The sequence below is a fragment of the Drosophila novamexicana genome, unplaced genomic scaffold (assembly GCF_003285875.2).
Source record: "Drosophila novamexicana strain 15010-1031.04,08,12 unplaced genomic scaffold, DnovRS2.1 tig00004555-arrow-pilon, whole genome shotgun sequence".
NCBI lineage: Eukaryota > Metazoa > Arthropoda > Insecta > Diptera > Drosophilidae > Drosophila > Drosophila novamexicana.
Genome location: NW_020825052.1, coordinates 3,509,630 through 3,527,940, shown reverse-complemented (window position 1 = coordinate 3,527,940; position 18,311 = coordinate 3,509,630). Strand labels below are relative to the sequence as shown.

At 39.4% G+C, this 18,311-nt stretch overlaps 5 protein-coding genes across 6 annotated transcripts in view; 3 read left to right on the top strand and 2 right to left on the bottom strand.

Annotated features, from left to right (window-relative positions):
• LOC115770044 (glypican-4) overlaps positions 1-1,507 on the top strand; it is a 42,917-nt gene extending 41,410 nt beyond the window's left edge. For both annotated transcript variants that reach the window (XM_030715125.1, XM_030715126.1), the window contains exon 8: positions 37-1,507. In XM_030715125.1, the coding sequence (XP_030570985.1) occupies positions 37-476 (440 nt within the window). In that variant the 3' untranslated portion in view covers positions 477-1,507. The remainder of the gene's footprint in view (positions 1-36) is intronic.
• Positions 1,508-1,592: 85 nt separating this feature from the next.
• LOC115770045 lies at positions 1,593-3,050 on the bottom strand. Its single transcript, XM_030715128.1, has 2 exons — positions 1,858-3,050; positions 1,593-1,794 (listed from the first exon to the last, which is right to left on the bottom strand). Exons 1-2 carry the CDS (start codon positions 2,983-2,985, stop codon positions 1,684-1,686), a joined length of 1,239 nt encoding a protein of 412 aa, XP_030570988.1. The 5' UTR covers positions 2,986-3,050; the 3' UTR covers positions 1,593-1,683.
• A 1,885-nt stretch (positions 3,051-4,935) lies between these two features.
• Positions 4,936-5,658, top strand: LOC115770421 (C-type lectin 37Db-like). Its single transcript, XM_030715687.1, has 2 exons — positions 4,936-5,043; positions 5,106-5,658. Exons 1-2 carry the CDS (start codon positions 4,959-4,961, stop codon positions 5,588-5,590), a joined length of 570 nt encoding a protein of 189 aa, XP_030571547.1. The 5' UTR covers positions 4,936-4,958; the 3' UTR covers positions 5,591-5,658.
• Positions 5,659-7,189: 1,531 nt separating this feature from the next.
• LOC115770471 (venom dipeptidyl peptidase 4) overlaps positions 7,190-18,311 on the top strand; it is a 73,147-nt gene continuing 62,025 nt past the window's right edge. The window contains exons 1-2 of the mRNA XM_030715751.1: positions 7,190-7,586; positions 16,505-17,145. Coding sequence (XP_030571611.1) covers positions 16,696-17,145 — 450 coding nt within the window. The 5' untranslated portion in view covers positions 7,190-7,586; positions 16,505-16,695. The remainder of the gene's footprint in view (positions 7,587-16,504; positions 17,146-18,311) is intronic.
• LOC115770481 (venom protease) lies at positions 8,934-13,666 on the bottom strand. Its single transcript, XM_030715766.1, has 2 exons — positions 13,181-13,666; positions 8,934-9,773 (listed from the first exon to the last, which is right to left on the bottom strand). Exons 1-2 carry the CDS (start codon positions 13,549-13,551, stop codon positions 9,002-9,004), a joined length of 1,143 nt encoding a protein of 380 aa, XP_030571626.1. The 5' UTR covers positions 13,552-13,666; the 3' UTR covers positions 8,934-9,001.

The following is an 18,311-nucleotide window of genomic DNA, read 5'->3' as shown; positions in this document are numbered from 1 at the left end:
AGATATTAGTTGGGCTAATGTTTATCTAAATTGCAGAGGAACCCTATATGGGCAGCGGCGCTGGCTCCGGTTCGGGCTCCGAGGATGATGAAGACGATGACGAGGGCTCTGGCTTGGGTTCGTTTGAGCCCAGCCACAAGCCGGACGTGGAGCATCCGTCAGTGCGTGTAGACTCTGATAACGATGATGATGAGGATACAAATCCGTCCGTTACCACCCACACCTTGCGTCCCAATGTGGATGACAAGAATCCGCTGGTGCATAACACGCACGTGACCCACGATCATAATGATCTGGATGAGCCTAGCAATGGCGACGACGATGATGATGATGACACCGGCCACAACTCCTCAACAGACGGCGCCACGCGCACCTCCAATGCACCGGAGAAGATGACGCTGCGTCGGGCTCTGGTCGTCTATTTGCTGCCTCTTTATATGGCGTGGTTCGGTGGCGTCTGCGCCGATTTGCTGTGATTATTTAAAACGCTGCCCACAATGAAAGCAAAGCGAGCAAGCGAACAAGTGCAGCAGAGGTGGAACATATCACGCCCCATGTCCGCTGCACGCCCACACCTCTCAGTCATTCATCCATGAAACAAAAATGTTATTAGAACTTCTTTTATACGAAATGCAAGTCCAAAATTTTATAAAAACTTTTGTCAAAGCAATGAAAAAGCAATGAGAAAAAAAGAGACCCCCAGTTATGGACAACCCTTTCAAAACGCAACAAGTCGAAATCAAATCAAATCAAATCAATTCGATATCGGGATGCATCGAATATTGGAACCGACTTCAGAATTGCGAGCTTTGGAAACTGTTGCCCATCACTGTATAAAGAAAAGGAATACGTAACGAGTCCTCCCCCCATTTAGATGATTTAAGTCCAGTAACCTAAGTCGTAAGTGCGAAATTCTAATCTGTAAGCGTATGAATGCGTGTATGAATATGTTTGAATGTGTTTTTTGAGTGCCTGTGTGTGAGTGCCTGTTCATTGTGATCGTTTAGCAAAAATTAACTATAAACATTATAGGACGTATACTAAGCGAAACTTATATTTGTATTATATTTATACATATTCTATATATAAATATGTATACAAACATGCATATACGTAAAAGTTGCCAGCATATTTAAACCATTTAAATTAACAACAACAACAAGCATTAGCAGCAATAACTAATTTCTAACTGTACTGAACTGTAATCTAGAATCTTAGTTGACGTTTCCTTCTTTTAAAATCGATGATCAGATGCGTCGAAGCCCCAAGCTCTCTTGTAGTGGGCTATCCAGCAAAATATGTTATACAATATTATATTATGACGATTATATAATATAATATTATATATATAAATAAGTTATAAAGCCCCGGGACGCATCTAAAAAAAAAACAAAAGCAAATCGGTTTTCAAGCAATGGCATTTGTAAGCTAAGCAGATACAGCTTAAATATTTATGTATATTTATTTTTGATTTTTTTATAATTTTTAATAATTGTATTATTTTCATGTGTATGTATTAAAAAGAAATACAACAGTGAAAATTATTGAATACTTTTTCTAAAGGTAAACAAATTGACTTGATCCTAACTTTGAGGATTTATGCCTGTCAAATTAAAAATAGAGTTTAAATCCGTTTTGTTAGCAAAAGGCACATTTAAAATTTAATTTTGAAATATGCTACACTTAATCCACAGACGCGTTAAATACAATTTCTACAAATCGCGAACTCCAAATATTTAAATCGATTGCCTCAAAAGAAATATTCAGATTCTGATGATTGAGTTCTGGGAAGACCTGCAAATAAAGTAGCGCCAGTTAATAATCCGATTATTTCTTCTTCTATATAGATTTATGCACCTTATTCGGGCTGCGATCAAGGACAGTGTTGTGGAGGTGAAGAGTAAAAGGCGAGGATGCACTCCGCTTCTTTAACACTCTATCCAGGCATGTGGCACTCAGATCCAAAAACTGTTTGTCCAGCTGGCTACTAGATAAGTTTAGGACCTTTAAAGTCTCGCATGCGGCTACTATGTCCCACAGCTGTGTTGGTGTGGGCAATGCGCGCATTTTCATCAAATGCAATTCCTCCAATTGCGGCAGTCTGGCGCAAATGTTGTACAGCTCTTTCGTCCCAATATCATCATCGTACAACGCCAGACAACGCAGATTCGACATGCGCATAATCGCATCGCTTACACGAGAGCTGCTCCAGAAGGCATCGTTAAACAGCAGCGATTTCACCTTGAGCGGCCGTAACTTGGCCACAGTTAGAAGCAGCCCCTCGTAATAGTCACGGGTGTAGAAGGCCAGTCGACGGAACCTGGGCAGCTGCAGCAAGTTGGGCAGGAAAGCGCCCAGCAAGTGGTGATCGTCTATAACAAGCTCCTCTAGCGTAGCGCACTTAGAGACGGGCAGAACGCCCTCGCCGAGATTAACACTGTAACCATAAAATAGGAGCGTGAGTTTGCGTAATGGCATCGAGCTAAATATCTGCTCAAAGGTTGCCGTATCCAACGATTCGCAGCACATCAAATGCAACTCCTCGAGCTTGTCCCAAGTCCATAGATGCCTACCACTGGTGCTGCTCAGCAGCGTCAGTTTGGTCAAATGTGGAAACAGTTCAGTCAGCAACAAGGTCTCCTCGTCGGCCGCTTCTTGGCTGGTAAAGCACAAGTCACAGCTGAGGCTAACCAATTTGGGAAATCTATAAGATTTCCACGACTCTAGCAGGGCTCTACTGGCTTGTTTCAGTATCAAATGCTGCAGCGCTCCACTGGCGAGCTGCAGGAACTCCTGCATTTCATTTGGGTGCTGCTCAAAGTGCTCCAGAACATCACGGTCCAAGTAGGCCTCCTTGAGGTGCTGCCAATGATATCGGACAGTGCACTGCAGGCTCTTGGAAATTTGCGCCAGTGCAAGTTGATCGCTCAGCTTCACATACTTGAGAATGGTAAGCCAGCAATCTTCGTTGAGTTTGTCAAACATTAACACTTTTATAAATTTAAATACAATTTAACAAAAGCAGCTACAAATCGAATTAAACAGTGAGAGCCTACTAACAGCAACAAAATGTTAGGCTGCTGTAGGCAATCAGCTGATGGCACTGCTTGCCAGAATGTCAAGTGTTTACACTGCTTGCTCTAACAGCTATTATAAATGAGAAAAAGACAAATTATTTAATATTGAGTAACCTCTGTGGTTTCCAATACAAGACTTAACGCTTATAAAATAAGCAATAAGTTAAATCGCGCAAGAAATTCTTAATGATTAAGAGACATGATCACAAAAAGCTTAGGGCAAAGTATCGCATAGAAAATTTAATGCTCTTGTTCTATATGTTAACATCAAACTTAAGCCTTCTGTATTTGAATCGTATCATTTGACAAAACTTATGGGCATTCTGGATTTACAAAGGGACGAAAATGTAAATACGATCCGGTCTGCTAAAAATATTAACCAATATCACCAAATAGAAATTATTATAATTCTGTAAGTGCGGTAAGGCAACTTTGGTGGTATATCAATGGGAGGATATCAATCGGTTATCAATCGGGTATACTTAAAATATAGAAACAATCTCCATTAATCAGAAATTATTAAAATGGACTGGTTTTTGAGCCTCAATCTCTTTCGTAAAATTTAACATATAGCAGCAGAAACCGAGTTCTGTATAAAGAAATCTATATATTTCTAAAAGTTCTTATCAAACTTATTAATTATGTGCGTCCGCACAGTGTAAATTAACGAATGTGTCATATTTGTTTAAATTTAATCCTGAACAAAGGCAAATTTACCAATCATTTTAATACAAGAGTATAAAAAGGGAACCAAACTCAGTTTTAGTAACATTATAAAAATTCTTTTCAAAGTGTACAGATATGTTTTCCATAATATTGTCCGTAATATTTGGTAGCTTATTGCTACAAATGGGGTATTCTTCAATGGAAGGTAATATAGATTAGATAAAGTGAAGTTTAAAGTTGGTAATTGCAAGATTTGTTTTCCATTTCCAAGGAACAAGTACGCACATTAGCCACCAAATTGGTATTTCCAATGGCTTTGATACGGAAACGGAACCATTCACAAGAATTGGTGATAAATATTACTACATTGAGAAGAATAACACTGTAAATTGGTTTGAAGCAACTGTTAAGTGTCACCAAATGGGTGGAAATCTCGTTAATTTTCAAAGCTCTGAGGATTTAAAGGCCATTTCAAATGAGTTGAATAGCTCTGAATTTTATTGGATTGATTTAACAGATCTTATTGAGAAAAATGTATTTCAACTGGTCTTAGTAAAAGTACCCATCTTATGGGGGACTATGGCGAGCCCAATAATATGAATAACAATGAACATTGTGCTTATATATTTTTCAATGTTAAACTTGTTATAAATGATTACAACTGTGCGGGGAGGTTTTTATTTATTTGCGAATCAAATGCTCCCGTCACAGTTACAATTGTTAATTGGTAATTTTATTATGATCAGAAAATGTTGATAATAAAACTATTTCAAAATCAATTTCTAAACATGTTGGTAAAGAAATGAAAAGCTCGAATGATTGCATACATATTAATACACATACACACATACTATATTATGACTTTTGATTAAAGCTTGAGTCATTTGTTAAGTATTGCCAGTGCAGACTAATTTTTCATAGATTTACAATAGGTAAAAAACATTATTTACTTTCAATGACTTATGTCAAGAGTTTGTCGACTGATTATATTTCCGAAAATGAATGAATTTCCACTTTAAATGAATAGTGCTTGTTTTCCTAGACTGAAGGCTTAGTTTCTCTGCTTCACTATTCGCCTATGAAATGCAACAAGCTGGTTGCCAACCCCGGCAAATCATTCTATACTTCAAGTATATTTAAAGTCGATTGCTCTGAAAATAAGTTAGTGACTGTTGTGCAACTGCATTGCGAGTATCAATTTGAAATTGACTCGAAATGGACCCAAAACTGTTAGTGCTGGCGGTTTATTGTTATTTGTTGCAAGGCAACACTCGGGCATCCTCGTTCTCTCATAGAATAGGTAACGCACAACGCATTTCATGGAAATAAAGTAACATTTATAAACAAATTGACTTTATTTAGGAAATCTTACCAATATAAGCCAAGTGCATGAGATCTTAAATGACTTTTATGCAGACACGGGACCTTTTAAAAGGATACTTTCCAAATATTATTATATTGAGGCAAAGAGAAAAGTCAACTGGTTTATGGCTGTGCACAAGTGTCGTGAACTGGGTGCCCATTTGATTAGTTTACGAAATGCGCAAGAGTTTGATGAAGTGATACGAGCATTAAATATAAGGAACTGCTATTGGACGGATCTAACTGATCTCGCGGAGCAGTCCAAGTACATGTCAATGACCACAGGTCTTGCTGCGAGCTACCTTAGATGGGGCCGTCTTGAACCAAATAACTTGGGTCAAAATGAACACTGCGTCCAGCTGATCGCATACGATAAAAAAAGGTTAATCATGAATGACAATCAGTGCACTCGGCGATGCCACTTTATTTGCGAAACAAATTTGCCCAGCCAAACAAATATTGTGATTCAACAACCCAATTTATAGATTCGCATAACTTAAAAGCATTTGTATACAAAACACAGATGCAATGTACACTACTTAAAACCTTCAAACGAAGTAAGCAAGAACCACTTCTGACTCAAGCACGTAGCACGTGATTTTGGCCCTTATTATTTCTTATTTATTTATAAATGTAATCTCGATTTTAATAAATAAATAACATAGCAGTGGAAACTAATGAGGATTAATAAATGAGGCTTCTACTTTTCTAAAAAATGCATAGTTACATTTTTAACATTTAGAGTGCCACCGATTCTTATATAACATATAAAAATGTATATCTAATATATATATAGGGTGTTTCAGTATAGGATATGAATACATCCCTCAAGTTCCAAGGATGTGCGTTGATCATCAATCAATCAGTCTGCTAGGTATATTTTACTTTTAATCACAATATCTTTCTTTAAAGCAACCTTTTACAAAAAAAATATATATATATATATATATAAAAATACTTGCTTCAATCGCAATTATTGAAAATCGCATTTCGTATCTGCTGTACTGACAGATTCACTCTACTACTTACTAGGTCGGTTTTTTTAGAGTTGAATATTTGGGCCACCAGTTTAATGATCGATAAAGCAGTGCACATATATGTAAGCTTAACACTTTTAATATTAATGGCAAGCGGTCCATTCACTCTACCTTGTCTGCTATGTTGGGTTGACTATTTAAGCCACCAGTTTAAATGTCGATAAGGTAGTGCACACCTAAGCAATCCATTTAAGTACGGCAACCGTTCTGTAGATGGCGCTTTAATGCTATAATGGTCAATAACGAGCTTTAAATTTCTTTAAAAGCCTAAAATAAGTTTATGCCCTCAAATAGATGAGATTGAGATGTGTTTTACATTTTCAACCTGTGACAACATTTATTAAAACGTTTCCTGAGTGGGGAGATGCTTTGCTTTAGCAGTTTGTTGTAAATAATAATTTAAAATGTCATGACATTTGAGTATGAAATCGTGTTGGGGTTTGCTGCAAAGTATATTGTATCGTCGATCCATTTAACTAGTCATCTTGTATGTCTAGATAGATTTTCTCGAGATTGTCAGTCACGTCATCAATCTGAGCAACATTATCTGCAGCATCTAGATCCAAATTATCTGTTGCCGCAATATCAGTATCATCGTCAAAGCCTTCTTCATCTCCCACTTCATCGCTGAGGTCTGCGTCCAGTTCCTGATCATCTGTGGCGCACTTGCCGTTCAGCTGATTCAGCGTGGACTCCAGCTTATTGGCCCGGTCTAGCAGCAAACCCAAGCGCTTGTCAATCTCACTAAAAATATCCGGCTCCGGCTTGGAGGTTGTGGGCTGTTCCGCATCACCAATATCTTCCTGTTTCTGTTTGTCCCCAGACTCAGCCATTTCGTTTGTATTATCTGAAGACATTGCTCCAACGAATTTAATATATATCTATATACAGTTGCTCAAGAATAAATTTCAGTTAATTTGCTAATGTTTTACGTAAATAAATATATGTCAGACTGTGCATAACGACGAAATTGACTACCCAAAACAAATCTCCCTGGGCCTACTGGGCTTGCCAGAGAGGAGTTTTATCATTTGGCCAATTAACTCCGTCGTGCAGCGTCAACAGCAACAACAACAACAACAACAAAGACATCAGCTGAGCAGCACCCGAGACGATTCTCTGACGGAAACAATCTCTGGGAGCGATCGACGCATGGCGGCGCCTTTTTTTAGTGAGCGCGCGAGCGGCAAACTGTAAACAACAGCTGCTGGCAGCGAGAAAATACGAAAAGCAAGAAAATCACCGCGTCAAAGCCGAAACGAACGAAAATTACAAAACGTTGCCAACGTTTTTAACGTTGCCGCAAGCTGCTGCTAAGGCCAAGAGACCTGGAAGACGTCAGCACATGCTGATGCCAGTAGCTGCAGTAGAGTAGAGTAGTGCACAGATGTATCTTGCGGATGCGCGAATCTTTTGCACGGCGACAGATAGAATAATTACGCAAGTGAGTCAAATTACGCAAAGTGTGCAAAAAGCGCGAAGTGAAGTGTGGAAATGGACAAAACTCTTCGCTGCAATTGATGATGTGTGTCTTTCTCTCAAAGCCAGTTACCGCCGATTGGAAAAATGAGTACCAGAGAGCGAGAGAGAGAGAGAGAAGAATACCTTTTCGTTGTTCTTATCAGTGATATTATCTGTGCCGTGTTCCTCTAAATTTTGCAAGGCGCAAAACTGTGATTCACATTCTATGAAAATATTAAAAGCAAACATGTGGAATGAGTTTACTTAGAGCATGATGAGTATTTTGTTTGTGTCTTCTGCTGCTGCTTCAACCTGCCACTTGGCCAACTTCACTTTTGACTGTTTCGAGTCTTTTGCTGTTGCTCTTCATGTTTAGTATGAACGTTAGATGTCTCTCCCATAAGTCTCTATATACTCACAGCTGTTTTAAGGTGAAACCAGTTTCTTACATCAACGTTATTTGTTTTTCTTGTATTTTTGGCAGCATAAACACACATACCAAGTCGAAAAATCAAATGTGAACATTTATTAAGTTAGTATATACGGGCAACGTGCAACTAGCTTTTTTATATGTGTGTGTGTTTGGTTGCAACAAAAGGCGAAATTCGTAAAGTCCGCTTCGAAAAGGTTGCACAATTTGCTTACCGCGAGTGTACACAAATAATGGAGGTTGCAGTACATGAAGTTTGTGGTATTGCGGCAAATAAAACATCTTTAATTTAGCTTATAAAATAAAGTGTGTTTAGATTAGGAAAAAATACGGAGAATGCCCAGCAAAAACATAATTTGAAATATTTATTTACCTTCGGAGTAAGCAGTGGATAAAGCAGTGCTTTTCTTCCCTCAAGCAGTATTTTTCTTTAGCAGTATACTGCTTTACATGTTTCAGTCAGTAGTATTTAAACATAAAGTCTAGTCGAGAATGCCCCACTCATTATACCCTGTACCTAGAGCGAGCTGTGAAAGATAATTAACGCACGTTTTGTTTTTGGGTAACAAAATAAATATGTGTAGCTGTGACTTATGATACGATGTTCGCCGAAAAAATAATAGATTCATTTGAATCAACCTAAATTATGGATTCCTAATAATCTAGTTCTGTTTGTAATACCCTGTAGCTCTTGAAATGGATTTTAGTCCTCCTAGCATCCCCTAGCCTATCCGCAAATCTTGTTGCTCTTATAGGCAAACAACGTTCTGTAGCGTATTTAAGGTTCGGCTTTCCGGCCGGATTTCGGTTCATTTTACTTGCCAGGGAAACACCTTCAGGTTAACCTACTTCAATATTAATTTTATTCAGTTGTTTTGTATGGTTTTCTTTTATATAAAAGTACAAAATATGCATAGCAATAAGACTATATGTAGAAGTATAACTAAGCTGAAATGGAATACGCATGCCTAGTAATCCTCGTCGCAAAAGCAGCCATCCCGTGAGTTCTCCACAATCCAGTCGAGATATTTGGTGACCCTTGTATAGACACCCGGATAACTTGGTCGCGCGCATCCATTGCCCCAGGAGACAATGCCGATCTGTTCGAAGCGCTTGTCGTCGGGACGCAAACGCACCAGAGGACCACCAGAGTCGCCCTGACAGCTGTCCCGGCCACCAACCCCCGGATAGCCAGAGCACATCATATTCTTGGTGATCATTTTTTGTGTATAGTTCGTTTGGGCTACGCACTCATCGTTGTCGAGTACTGGCACCTCCACCTCCTGCAGCAGGCAGGAGGGTTTGCCATCCTCCTTGAGCGTGCCCCAGCCGGTGGCAATGGCGCGCGTGCCCACGAACAAATCGTTGCGCTGCTCCACACGGGGCAAGCAAATGGGTCTGATGAAGCTGGTGATCGGCACGCGATCGTTGAGACGGAGTAGCGCAATATCATTGTCAAAGTTGGAGAAACTGAACTTCTGACTGAAGGCGCGCAGCACAAAGCGCGTTTCCGGGCGCTCCTTGTCATTGCATCGGTCATGCTCACCGAACGTCACCTTGATCATGAACCACATGAAGCCCTTGACGCAGTGCGCCGCCGTCAGCACATAGCGATCGTTGATCAGCGTGCCACCGCAGTAGAATCGATTGAAGTAGCTCAGTCTGGCCATCCAGGGATACTCGCTGACGCCAGCTGTAGTGCCCCCAACGATTCTCGACTCATCATTGCGCTCCCCACATCTGCAAAAGTGGCAATAGTGAGCGGGCTTTAGTAATAATTGATTGTCATCCACTTTATCATGCATAACAAGTAAAAGCTTTGCAGTCGGATGCAACCGAATAAGCAATACTCTTTTCATGGTATAACTAACTTAGACGAGTTGGCGAAAGTATATTAATTTCTAAATTTCTATCGTATCGATAAGTATAAACAGACACAACCAGAATGTTCTATGAAAGCAAGCGAAATACAGTACATTGCGATTCTGCAAATTTACATAATTTCCGACCTTGTAAGACCTACATATTCTTGATCAACATCAAAAGATATGCCTATATTATATATATATTATTTAATACTATGCTATATACTAAACTATAAAAGCTTAATGCATGAAGTTAGTATATGTTTTGAATACCGTAATAAGATCAAGGTTAACATGCCGCAGATTTTATTAAAACTATATAATATGCATCGATTAATAATATTTCACTTGTTCAATAGCCCCTTTAAAAATTTTTTTGAGCTATCTTTATGTCTTGTGCCACAACTAAATTCACATAGCTTCAGATTAAACAGCTGCTTAAAATAATTATCCATGGCCAGTTTATTGAATGATAATCTTCGTTGATTAGTTCAGAGTTCAACAACCCACAAGCTTAACAATCTTTATTAATACTGTCATAAAGAAAGTGTCACAGTGTTTTATGACCGTATGCAAACGTTTCGCAGATTTTCCAACATATTTATAAAGACATCGTTACATTAAACTGGTTTATAATTGCCAAAAACCAAAGAAACTGCATTCAAAAATGATTCAGAAGCAGAGAGAATGAGAGAGAAAGAGAGGGGAAGAGAGAAAAAGAGAGAGAAAGAAAAGAGGGAGAGAAAGAGAGAGAGAGAAACGATTTACAAAGGAAAGCACAACCTGTTCTCTATATTTTGGTCTTATATACTAAATAATTTTATTTTGGTCACAAATCAATCGACGGCTCTCAGAAACAACAAAAAAAAACGGCAATAAGAATCAAACACAGAGAGCTTCGGCTTGATATTCTTTTTTGTTGTTAATCGAGTCATTGCCCCAACAATGGTGGCCAAGGCAAAGTCGAAGGCGTCCCGAAACCAGCAACACGCAAAAACAAAGACTGTAAAATGTGCGACCCAATTCAAAGAATACGGCGTCCCCCCTAAAAACTGACACAAAAATATGACGCATTGAGCCAAGCCTAATTACACCTTATAAATAAAACCACACATATGGCTGGTTCCAATACACCAGAATATGAACAGACTTCACATACAAACACAGATAAAGATATACAGATAAAAATATAGATAAAGATACGGGTACAGGTACAGAAAGAGAATACAGATACTGTAACAGATACAGATACAAATATCTGTACTAAGATACTGAAATAGATAGGTAGATAAAGATAAAGATTAAGATAAAGATAAAGATAAAGATAAGGATAAAGATACAGATACAGATACAAATACAGATACAGATACAGATACAGATACAAATACAGATACAGATACAGATACAGATACAGATACAGATACAGATACAGATACAGATACAGATACAGATACAGATACAGATACAGATACAGATACAGATACAGATACAGATACAGATACAGATACAGATACACAGATACACAGATACACAGATACACAGATACACAGATACACAGATACACAGATACATAAACAGATACACAGATACACAGATACACAGATACACAGATACACAGATACACAGATACACAGATACACAGATACACAGATACACAGATACACAGATACACAGATACACAGATACACAGATACACAGATACACAGATACACATATACACAGATACACAGATACACAGATACATAGATACATAGATACATAGATACATAGATACACAGACACACAGATACATACACAGATACACAGATACACAGATACAGATACAGATACACAGATACGGGGACAGGTTCAAAAGCAGATACAGGTACAGATACACAGATACGGGTACAGATACAGATAATGGTAAACAGTTACAAATGCAGATAAAGGTAAACAGATTCAGATACAGATAGAGATGCAGATGATACAGACATACATGTTTAAAGCACAAGCTACACAGCGACTGTTATCAAAACTTATGCAAATCAGCCCCATTTCATTTAAAATGCAAAAAAAAGTAAAAATTAAGATAAAATACAAAAGTAAGAACTAAACGGGTTTTAGGTTTTTAAGCCCAAAGTCTTATAAGCTGCTAAAGAAGACTTTTTCAAACTGGCCGAGACATGTTCTTCTTCAAACTAAATTTGCTTTTATACGTAAAAGAAAACTTTTCAATAAATTACAGCTTACAGCTTGGGGCTCACTGGCATCTGCTCCATTTTCTGCGAATGGAAATAAAAGTGAAAATCGAACACACTCCCTTTAAGATAGAAGAAAAGCCTCGTGCATAGGAACTGACCTAACCTAATTCGATCTAGTCAGCTTTGTTGGAATGCGCATCGAACGAAGCTCGGCTGATCATTAAAATTCCTAAGCGGGGAGTGCCGACAAAAACATTCCTCAGAACTCCCTGAAGTGTCTGCACTTATGCAAACAGTTTCTACTTCATCAATACCCACGGGTACTTGACAATGCCGAAGGCCCGAGCAACTCCCCATTGGCAATTCAACAGCCACAGGCAATGCAAGTTGTAGAAGGCAGCTCAGGAATGCTTTTCAAATCCACATCTTCAGAGTCTATCACTGAGCAGCTGAGACTGAGTAGCTTAGCCACAGCTTAGTCTCTTAATTTGACTAAGTTCGAAAATGGGAAAACTTCTCGCCAAATGTTAAGTGTGATGCGTGAAATTGTTAAGTAATTTTTGTGGAAAGCCATAAAGGCATTTATTTTGAATGCCAGAACTTTTCTGTGGTTCTTCTTTTACTTAACTCACAAAGAAATGAATGTCGAACTGTTTATAGATTCATATATAAAGAAAGTTAAAGTAAATATCTTTACGGGCTAAATCCGAAAGAAGTCTGAGTTTTATTATTTTTCCTCCTCTTTTTGCCACTCACAGCTGAATTCCTTTCATAATGGGCCACTTTTCATACCTTTAGCGTCACGTATGCAATGCATGTGCAACAATATGGAAAGCTTAACGCCTTCATAAATAATGATATGAAATGCCAGCGAAAATCGTTCTCTTATTTTGTGGGTCAAAAGATCGAACAAAATTGATCGCGTGCAGCGTGTGTGTAAATGTATCTGACTCTGTGTCTGTATTTGTATCTTTAACTGTACGTGCGATTTGTATGCCGTGACAATGACACCCAATAAAATGCGGTTATCGTGTGGTTGGGTAACTAACTTGGCTAACTGGATGTTGGCTATCATGACCATGACAGCTTTTTGTGTACCCACCTGCAGGAACATGTCGCTGTTTGGTCTTGAGCCGGCGGCGAATTATTACGATTAAAGACGCCAAACCAATTCTTGATAGGATTTTGCCGGAACTGGTTTACTGGCTTATTGCCAGTGGCATCCACGCCGCTGGAGTTGCCCGCGGCTCCAATGCCAGCGCGCAGCTTCTTCGGCTGATGCTGACTGCCATATGCCTGATATTTGCCCGGTATGGAGGATGCTGTGGCTGTTGTTGTAGATCTTCTTGTTGGCGTGCTTGCTGCTGCTGCTGTTGTTGTTGTTGTTGTTGTTGTGAAGCTCGTTGAGGCGGCGACAATGCAGGAAGTGATGGTCAATGCTAATGGCCAGTGATGTAAGTGGAGCAGCAGCATCTTCAACAGGTTGGCCAACGATTTGTTGTCGCTCCCAGTCAATGATAGCTTAATGAGCCAGTTAAACTGTTGCGTCTGTGCGTCTTGTTACCGTTAGAATGTTTTCTTGATATTTCGTGACTGTTTTCTTTATTTATTTTTGTTAATTTTTACACTACACTTATTAATTATGATAATCACATGCATTCAATTCGTTTTGTATGAACTATTTCTCACATTTCACACTCGTTCAGCGTTCAGTATAATTCAAACTGTCAACAAGTTGCGCCCAAATGTAAAATATTTTCGATTCTTTCTCTCTTTATTTTTTATTCTATTTATCTTTTAGTCTCTTTTAGTCTCGTTTCTACGACCGCACACGCGAAAGTCTGCAAACTGACTGATACCAGCGAATGGCCCGACGAGCTGCTGGCCAAGCCAAAGTTGCGCATGCGCCTGCTGTGTGCTGCGACGTCGCTGTCAGCGTCGCTGTCAGCGTCAGCGTTAGCGTTGCCGTCGATGTCGACGTCGACGTAAACGTCAACGTCAACTCAGCCGCTTGACTAGCAAACAACAACGACCAAGTCGCATTTTTGTTGGCCCGTTGCGTTCTCAATATGCTAATGTGACAGTTTGCCATGGTGTGGCCGCGGCTCCTCTGGGTGAGAGTCTCCCGTGTGTGTGCGCGTGGAGCACTGTCTCTGGGGCTTTTCCTGGCCCTCCGCCTGGGCCTGGGCCTGGGTCTGGGTCTGGGCCTGGCGGCATCAATTTATCGTTTGTTTATTATGCCCACAACGTCAATACACCGTGAGAATTTAAATTAATTTAAATGTTTGTCGCATATGGCAACAGATATTCTTGATAACCCACATAATTAGCATTTCCTGAGCCAAGAAATCTTAGAGCTAGCTGTTTGGAAGGGGTTTTAAAAAGCTTCTCGCTATTCCAGTTGACACACATAGAAATATTATTAATCTAGGCTTTAGTTATGCAGCTAATCACACATTATTCATGCCCAAAAAGTAGTTGGCCTAATTGCATTTATGTGATAAAAAAAAGACAGAAAAACATGTGATTAAAAAATTGAACATTTATGTACATGAATAACAAGTTTCTATGGGGAAAACCCAGAGCTTGCATCAGTTTTAATTGATTATGAATTAATTATAAAAAAATAATGTTCAATTTTCTTTTTTACATTGCAAACGAAGAGTTTCATTCTGAATGCAGTGCCACTCGGTATTTATTCTCGGCTATATGGTTATATCGACTTGGTAGTTCCGAACCAAAATATCAAGAATGTATCCACAGTTGCCCAATTTTATTATTACCTTCTTATACAGGCGGAACGATGCAGATCCGACCCCATAAAGATTGCATATTCTTAGTCAATATTACCAGCCGAGTCGATTAAACCACGTGCATGTCTAAACTGTCAGTTAAATGCGTCGAACTTAGTGACTATAAGAGTCAGAGACTAGACACTTTAAACGTAGATCTTCACAGCTCATCGATATCTCGAACCGATCGATAAAACTAGATATAGAAATAATGTTTCTTGACTTTTTATCAGAGCTTATTAGAGCCATAGGCAGGAAAGTATACTCCCGTATACTTTTTAGTTACTTTCCCCCAATGCTCCCAAAATGGGTTTTGCTATTTACACACTTCTGTATGTCAGCTAATCAAGACAGCAGAAGCTGCTCAGCTTGCTCCACTTCTTGTGAACGGTAGCTCGGCACAATGTACAGCGTATATTCTAGTCGGGTACACCCAACTAAAGTAATCCCACTTGATATTTTTCCGTTAGGCTTAAAAACTATGTTATACTTTAGTTGAAGCAGTGGGTAGAAAATAAGTATTTGAATATTATTATCGGTATATGAAACCTCCTCCGCTGTGCAGTAGTCAGATTAAAGTACTGTCACCATAACAATGACATTCCCTTATAAACTCGTTAACCTTTGTCATCACATAAGGGCCTCAAAGCGCTCATTTGTACCTTTTATGTTTTCCGACGCTTTTCACTTGCATGCCAAGGCCCCAAAGGCAAAAAGAAAATACGAAAAAAAAAACAAACAAACCGAGTAAAATTCGCATTTTCATGTTCATTTGCCGCTGCTGACGTTTTGTTTTATGTTTTTTTATTTTTATTTTGTGAGACATGAATTAACAAAATTTTGAACCGGATAATTTAACATTTCGCGTTTAATTGATGAATGGCAGGGGCGGGGAATCGAGAGCTGACTGCGGCGACATGAAATGCAAATTACTGTAATTTTAATGTTTGATGTTACAATTTTTGATCTATTAGTGTTCACAAAAATATATAAAAATAAATGAAAACTGTTGGGAGTACAACCTATTTTATCTCATAAAGATCTGTTCCCACAAGAATTAGGAAAATTGGATTTATTCAAAACTATGATAGTTTAAAAAAGACTAACAACACTGCGAAATAGTATAATGTGTTATTGTATATTTCCGAAATAATGGAAAAGTTTTTTATTACCAAAATACTTTCCTATAGATGTGATCTCTTCCTGAAATTTACTTCGCAATGGCGAATATCTGTTAAGGCTAATGAAACTCTTTGCTAACTCTCATTCTCCGGTTAATTATAGATACATATGTATATAGGTTTCGAGAACTAGCGGATGCATCTTAAGTTCGCTTGAATTCATTTTCAGTGTAGATGAAATCTTTACACACCAGCTGATTTTGGATTCAGATTATAACATTTTCTATGCTATGACTACCCAGGGCATCGGCAGTCTGCAGCATGGCTCATTTCCCCCGACTTTCCATGGCATGTTGTAGGTCCATTCTTTGCCCATTTCCCATTTATCGTATCGTACTTAGTTATGGTATACGCCATAGAGTCAACAATCCATGTTAAAAACCTGGCGCGCCTATCGAATTTCCTAATTAATTAATTCAGTACATGCAAATTTTCGCCCACTTCTCGTTGCAGATACAAATACAAAATAAACGTAATTGGTAACTACGCTAGTCGGAAAACTCAGAAGTGCATAAAGCGAATCTCTAGCGGCATCGGCAGCGCCATCAAGCTGAGCAACATGCCAACTGTAAACAACGGCTCTGGCACGACAACACCCATTGCATAACTGGGAATCAAGAGTATTATCATTATTTACTTCTAACATGAGTGCTGCCTTGCTCGATATGACGGCTGCGCAGTCAACCAGCGTGGCGACCGCGGCGACTGCCTCCGATGCGCGGCTCAGTGCACGACAGAAGGCGAATAAGCGACGCAGCTACGGCGGACGCACTGCAGCCACGGCTGCCATACATGGACTTGGCCGCAGCAGCATTGCCAGCGTCGGCGCCGGCCTCTATAAATCATTTCGCGAGCGTTTCGGCGGCGGCGGCGGCGTCAGCGACTATCGAGCGCTGCGACAACGCGATGCGGAAGCGGGCAATATGCAGAAAGAGTTGGCCTCAAGTGACAGCTCCGATGAGGAGAGTCTGCAAAGTAGCGGGAGCGACGGCGACAGCAGCAGCGCTGAGGATATATTTACCGCTAAGCCAGAGCGCAGACAGGGGCGCAGAAAGAAACCAGAGCCCAGGGCGAGAAGAAGAAGAAGAAGAAGGGTAAGTGCGTAAGTCTCGTCTTTTGGACCCTTGCAACGGGAAACAGCTTTCCATTTCACAGACATAGCCCTAGTTAAGTATTCCGATCAGTTTGGCGCGTGACTTGACGAAACTCGTCTGTGCTTGTAATTTATGACGCGAATTGGGCTCAAATTGCACGAGCTTGGACTTAATTGAACTTGCTGTACTTTATTTAATTTGCATACGTTCGCTGCGTTTGATAATTGCATTTAAATTTAACCATTGTTTCAATTAGATGTTTTTACGCTCTAATTCAATTGGAGCGCATTTCGCTTTCATTTTCTACTGCTGTGTCAATCGTTTTAATTTGTATAGGTCAGTGCTAGTTTGGGTTAGATCACATATTTTAGAAGTAAATTTAGCACAGTTATACAATAAATAAATTAGTTTAGCTAACCTTCAGATTATAGTAAAGTTAACATATATACATATATGACAAATGGCTTCAAACTGAAGTTCATTCCAGGTCTTAGAGCACAGTGAAATATATAGAACTATATTTCAAATTTGCTATATACATATATATTCTTTTATAGCTGCTGCTTGTATTTCTTTTTAATCGATTTAAATCAACTTTCGAATGCTTTCACTCCACTGTGCCACGCAACAACAAACAGCTGTAGCCGAGCTTTCAACTTGTTTACAAACAAACGTAATGCAAGTAAAAAGCTTTGGCACGTGGCTGCCCAACAGCCCATTGAGTATGAAAGAACACTCAATGCTTATCACTCAAAGGCCCAACAGCTGACAGCTCTCCTAGACGAGTCGCTCTCTACACACTCTCTCTCCCTCTCTGTCTCTCACTCACTCACTCATTCACTCACTCACTTTTGTTCTCTGTGCCTTTGAGCGCTGTGGCTCGCTCTTTATGGCCGTTGTGGCATTGGCCATGGGCAGCAAGACGCCTGCTGGCAGAGTTTTGTGGTCGGGAAACCTTATTGACTTAAATCTCGACCAAACCTGTGCAGCTGCATAATTTTTTTTCTTTCTCTATTTTTTAACATTTTATGCTCCAATGGACTTTAAAAATGTGCGCTGCTTAAAGTTGAGAGCGGGTCCGTTTTGAATTGTATTTCTGTTTTGTTGTTACTTTTTGGCTATGTCTCTTTTGGCTGATACTGCTAACTTGGCTTGTTTAGTTTTAT

Excerpts from the sequence above, each read along its gene's own strand:
- LOC115770045 (XM_030715128.1), bottom strand. The coding sequence starts at position 2,985 with ATGTTTGACAAACTCAACGAAGATTGCTGGCTTACCATTCTCAAGTAT. Across the intron at positions 1,795-1,857 it reads TTGATCGCAGCCCGAATAAG|GTCTTCCCAGAACTCAATCA; the intron begins GTGCATAAATCT and ends CTTTATTTGCAG.
- LOC115770421 (XM_030715687.1), top strand. The coding sequence starts at position 4,959 with ATGGACCCAAAACTGTTAGTGCTGGCGGTTTATTGTTATTTGTTGCAA. Across the intron at positions 5,044-5,105 it reads CTCGTTCTCTCATAGAATAG|GAAATCTTACCAATATAAGC; the intron begins GTAACGCACAAC and ends GACTTTATTTAG.
- LOC115770481 (XM_030715766.1), bottom strand. The coding sequence starts at position 13,551 with ATGCTGCTGCTCCACTTACATCACTGGCCATTAGCATTGACCATCACT. Across the intron at positions 9,774-13,180 it reads ACAGCGACATGTTCCTGCAG|ATGTGGGGAGCGCAATGATG; the intron begins GTGGGTACACAA and ends CCACTTTTGCAG.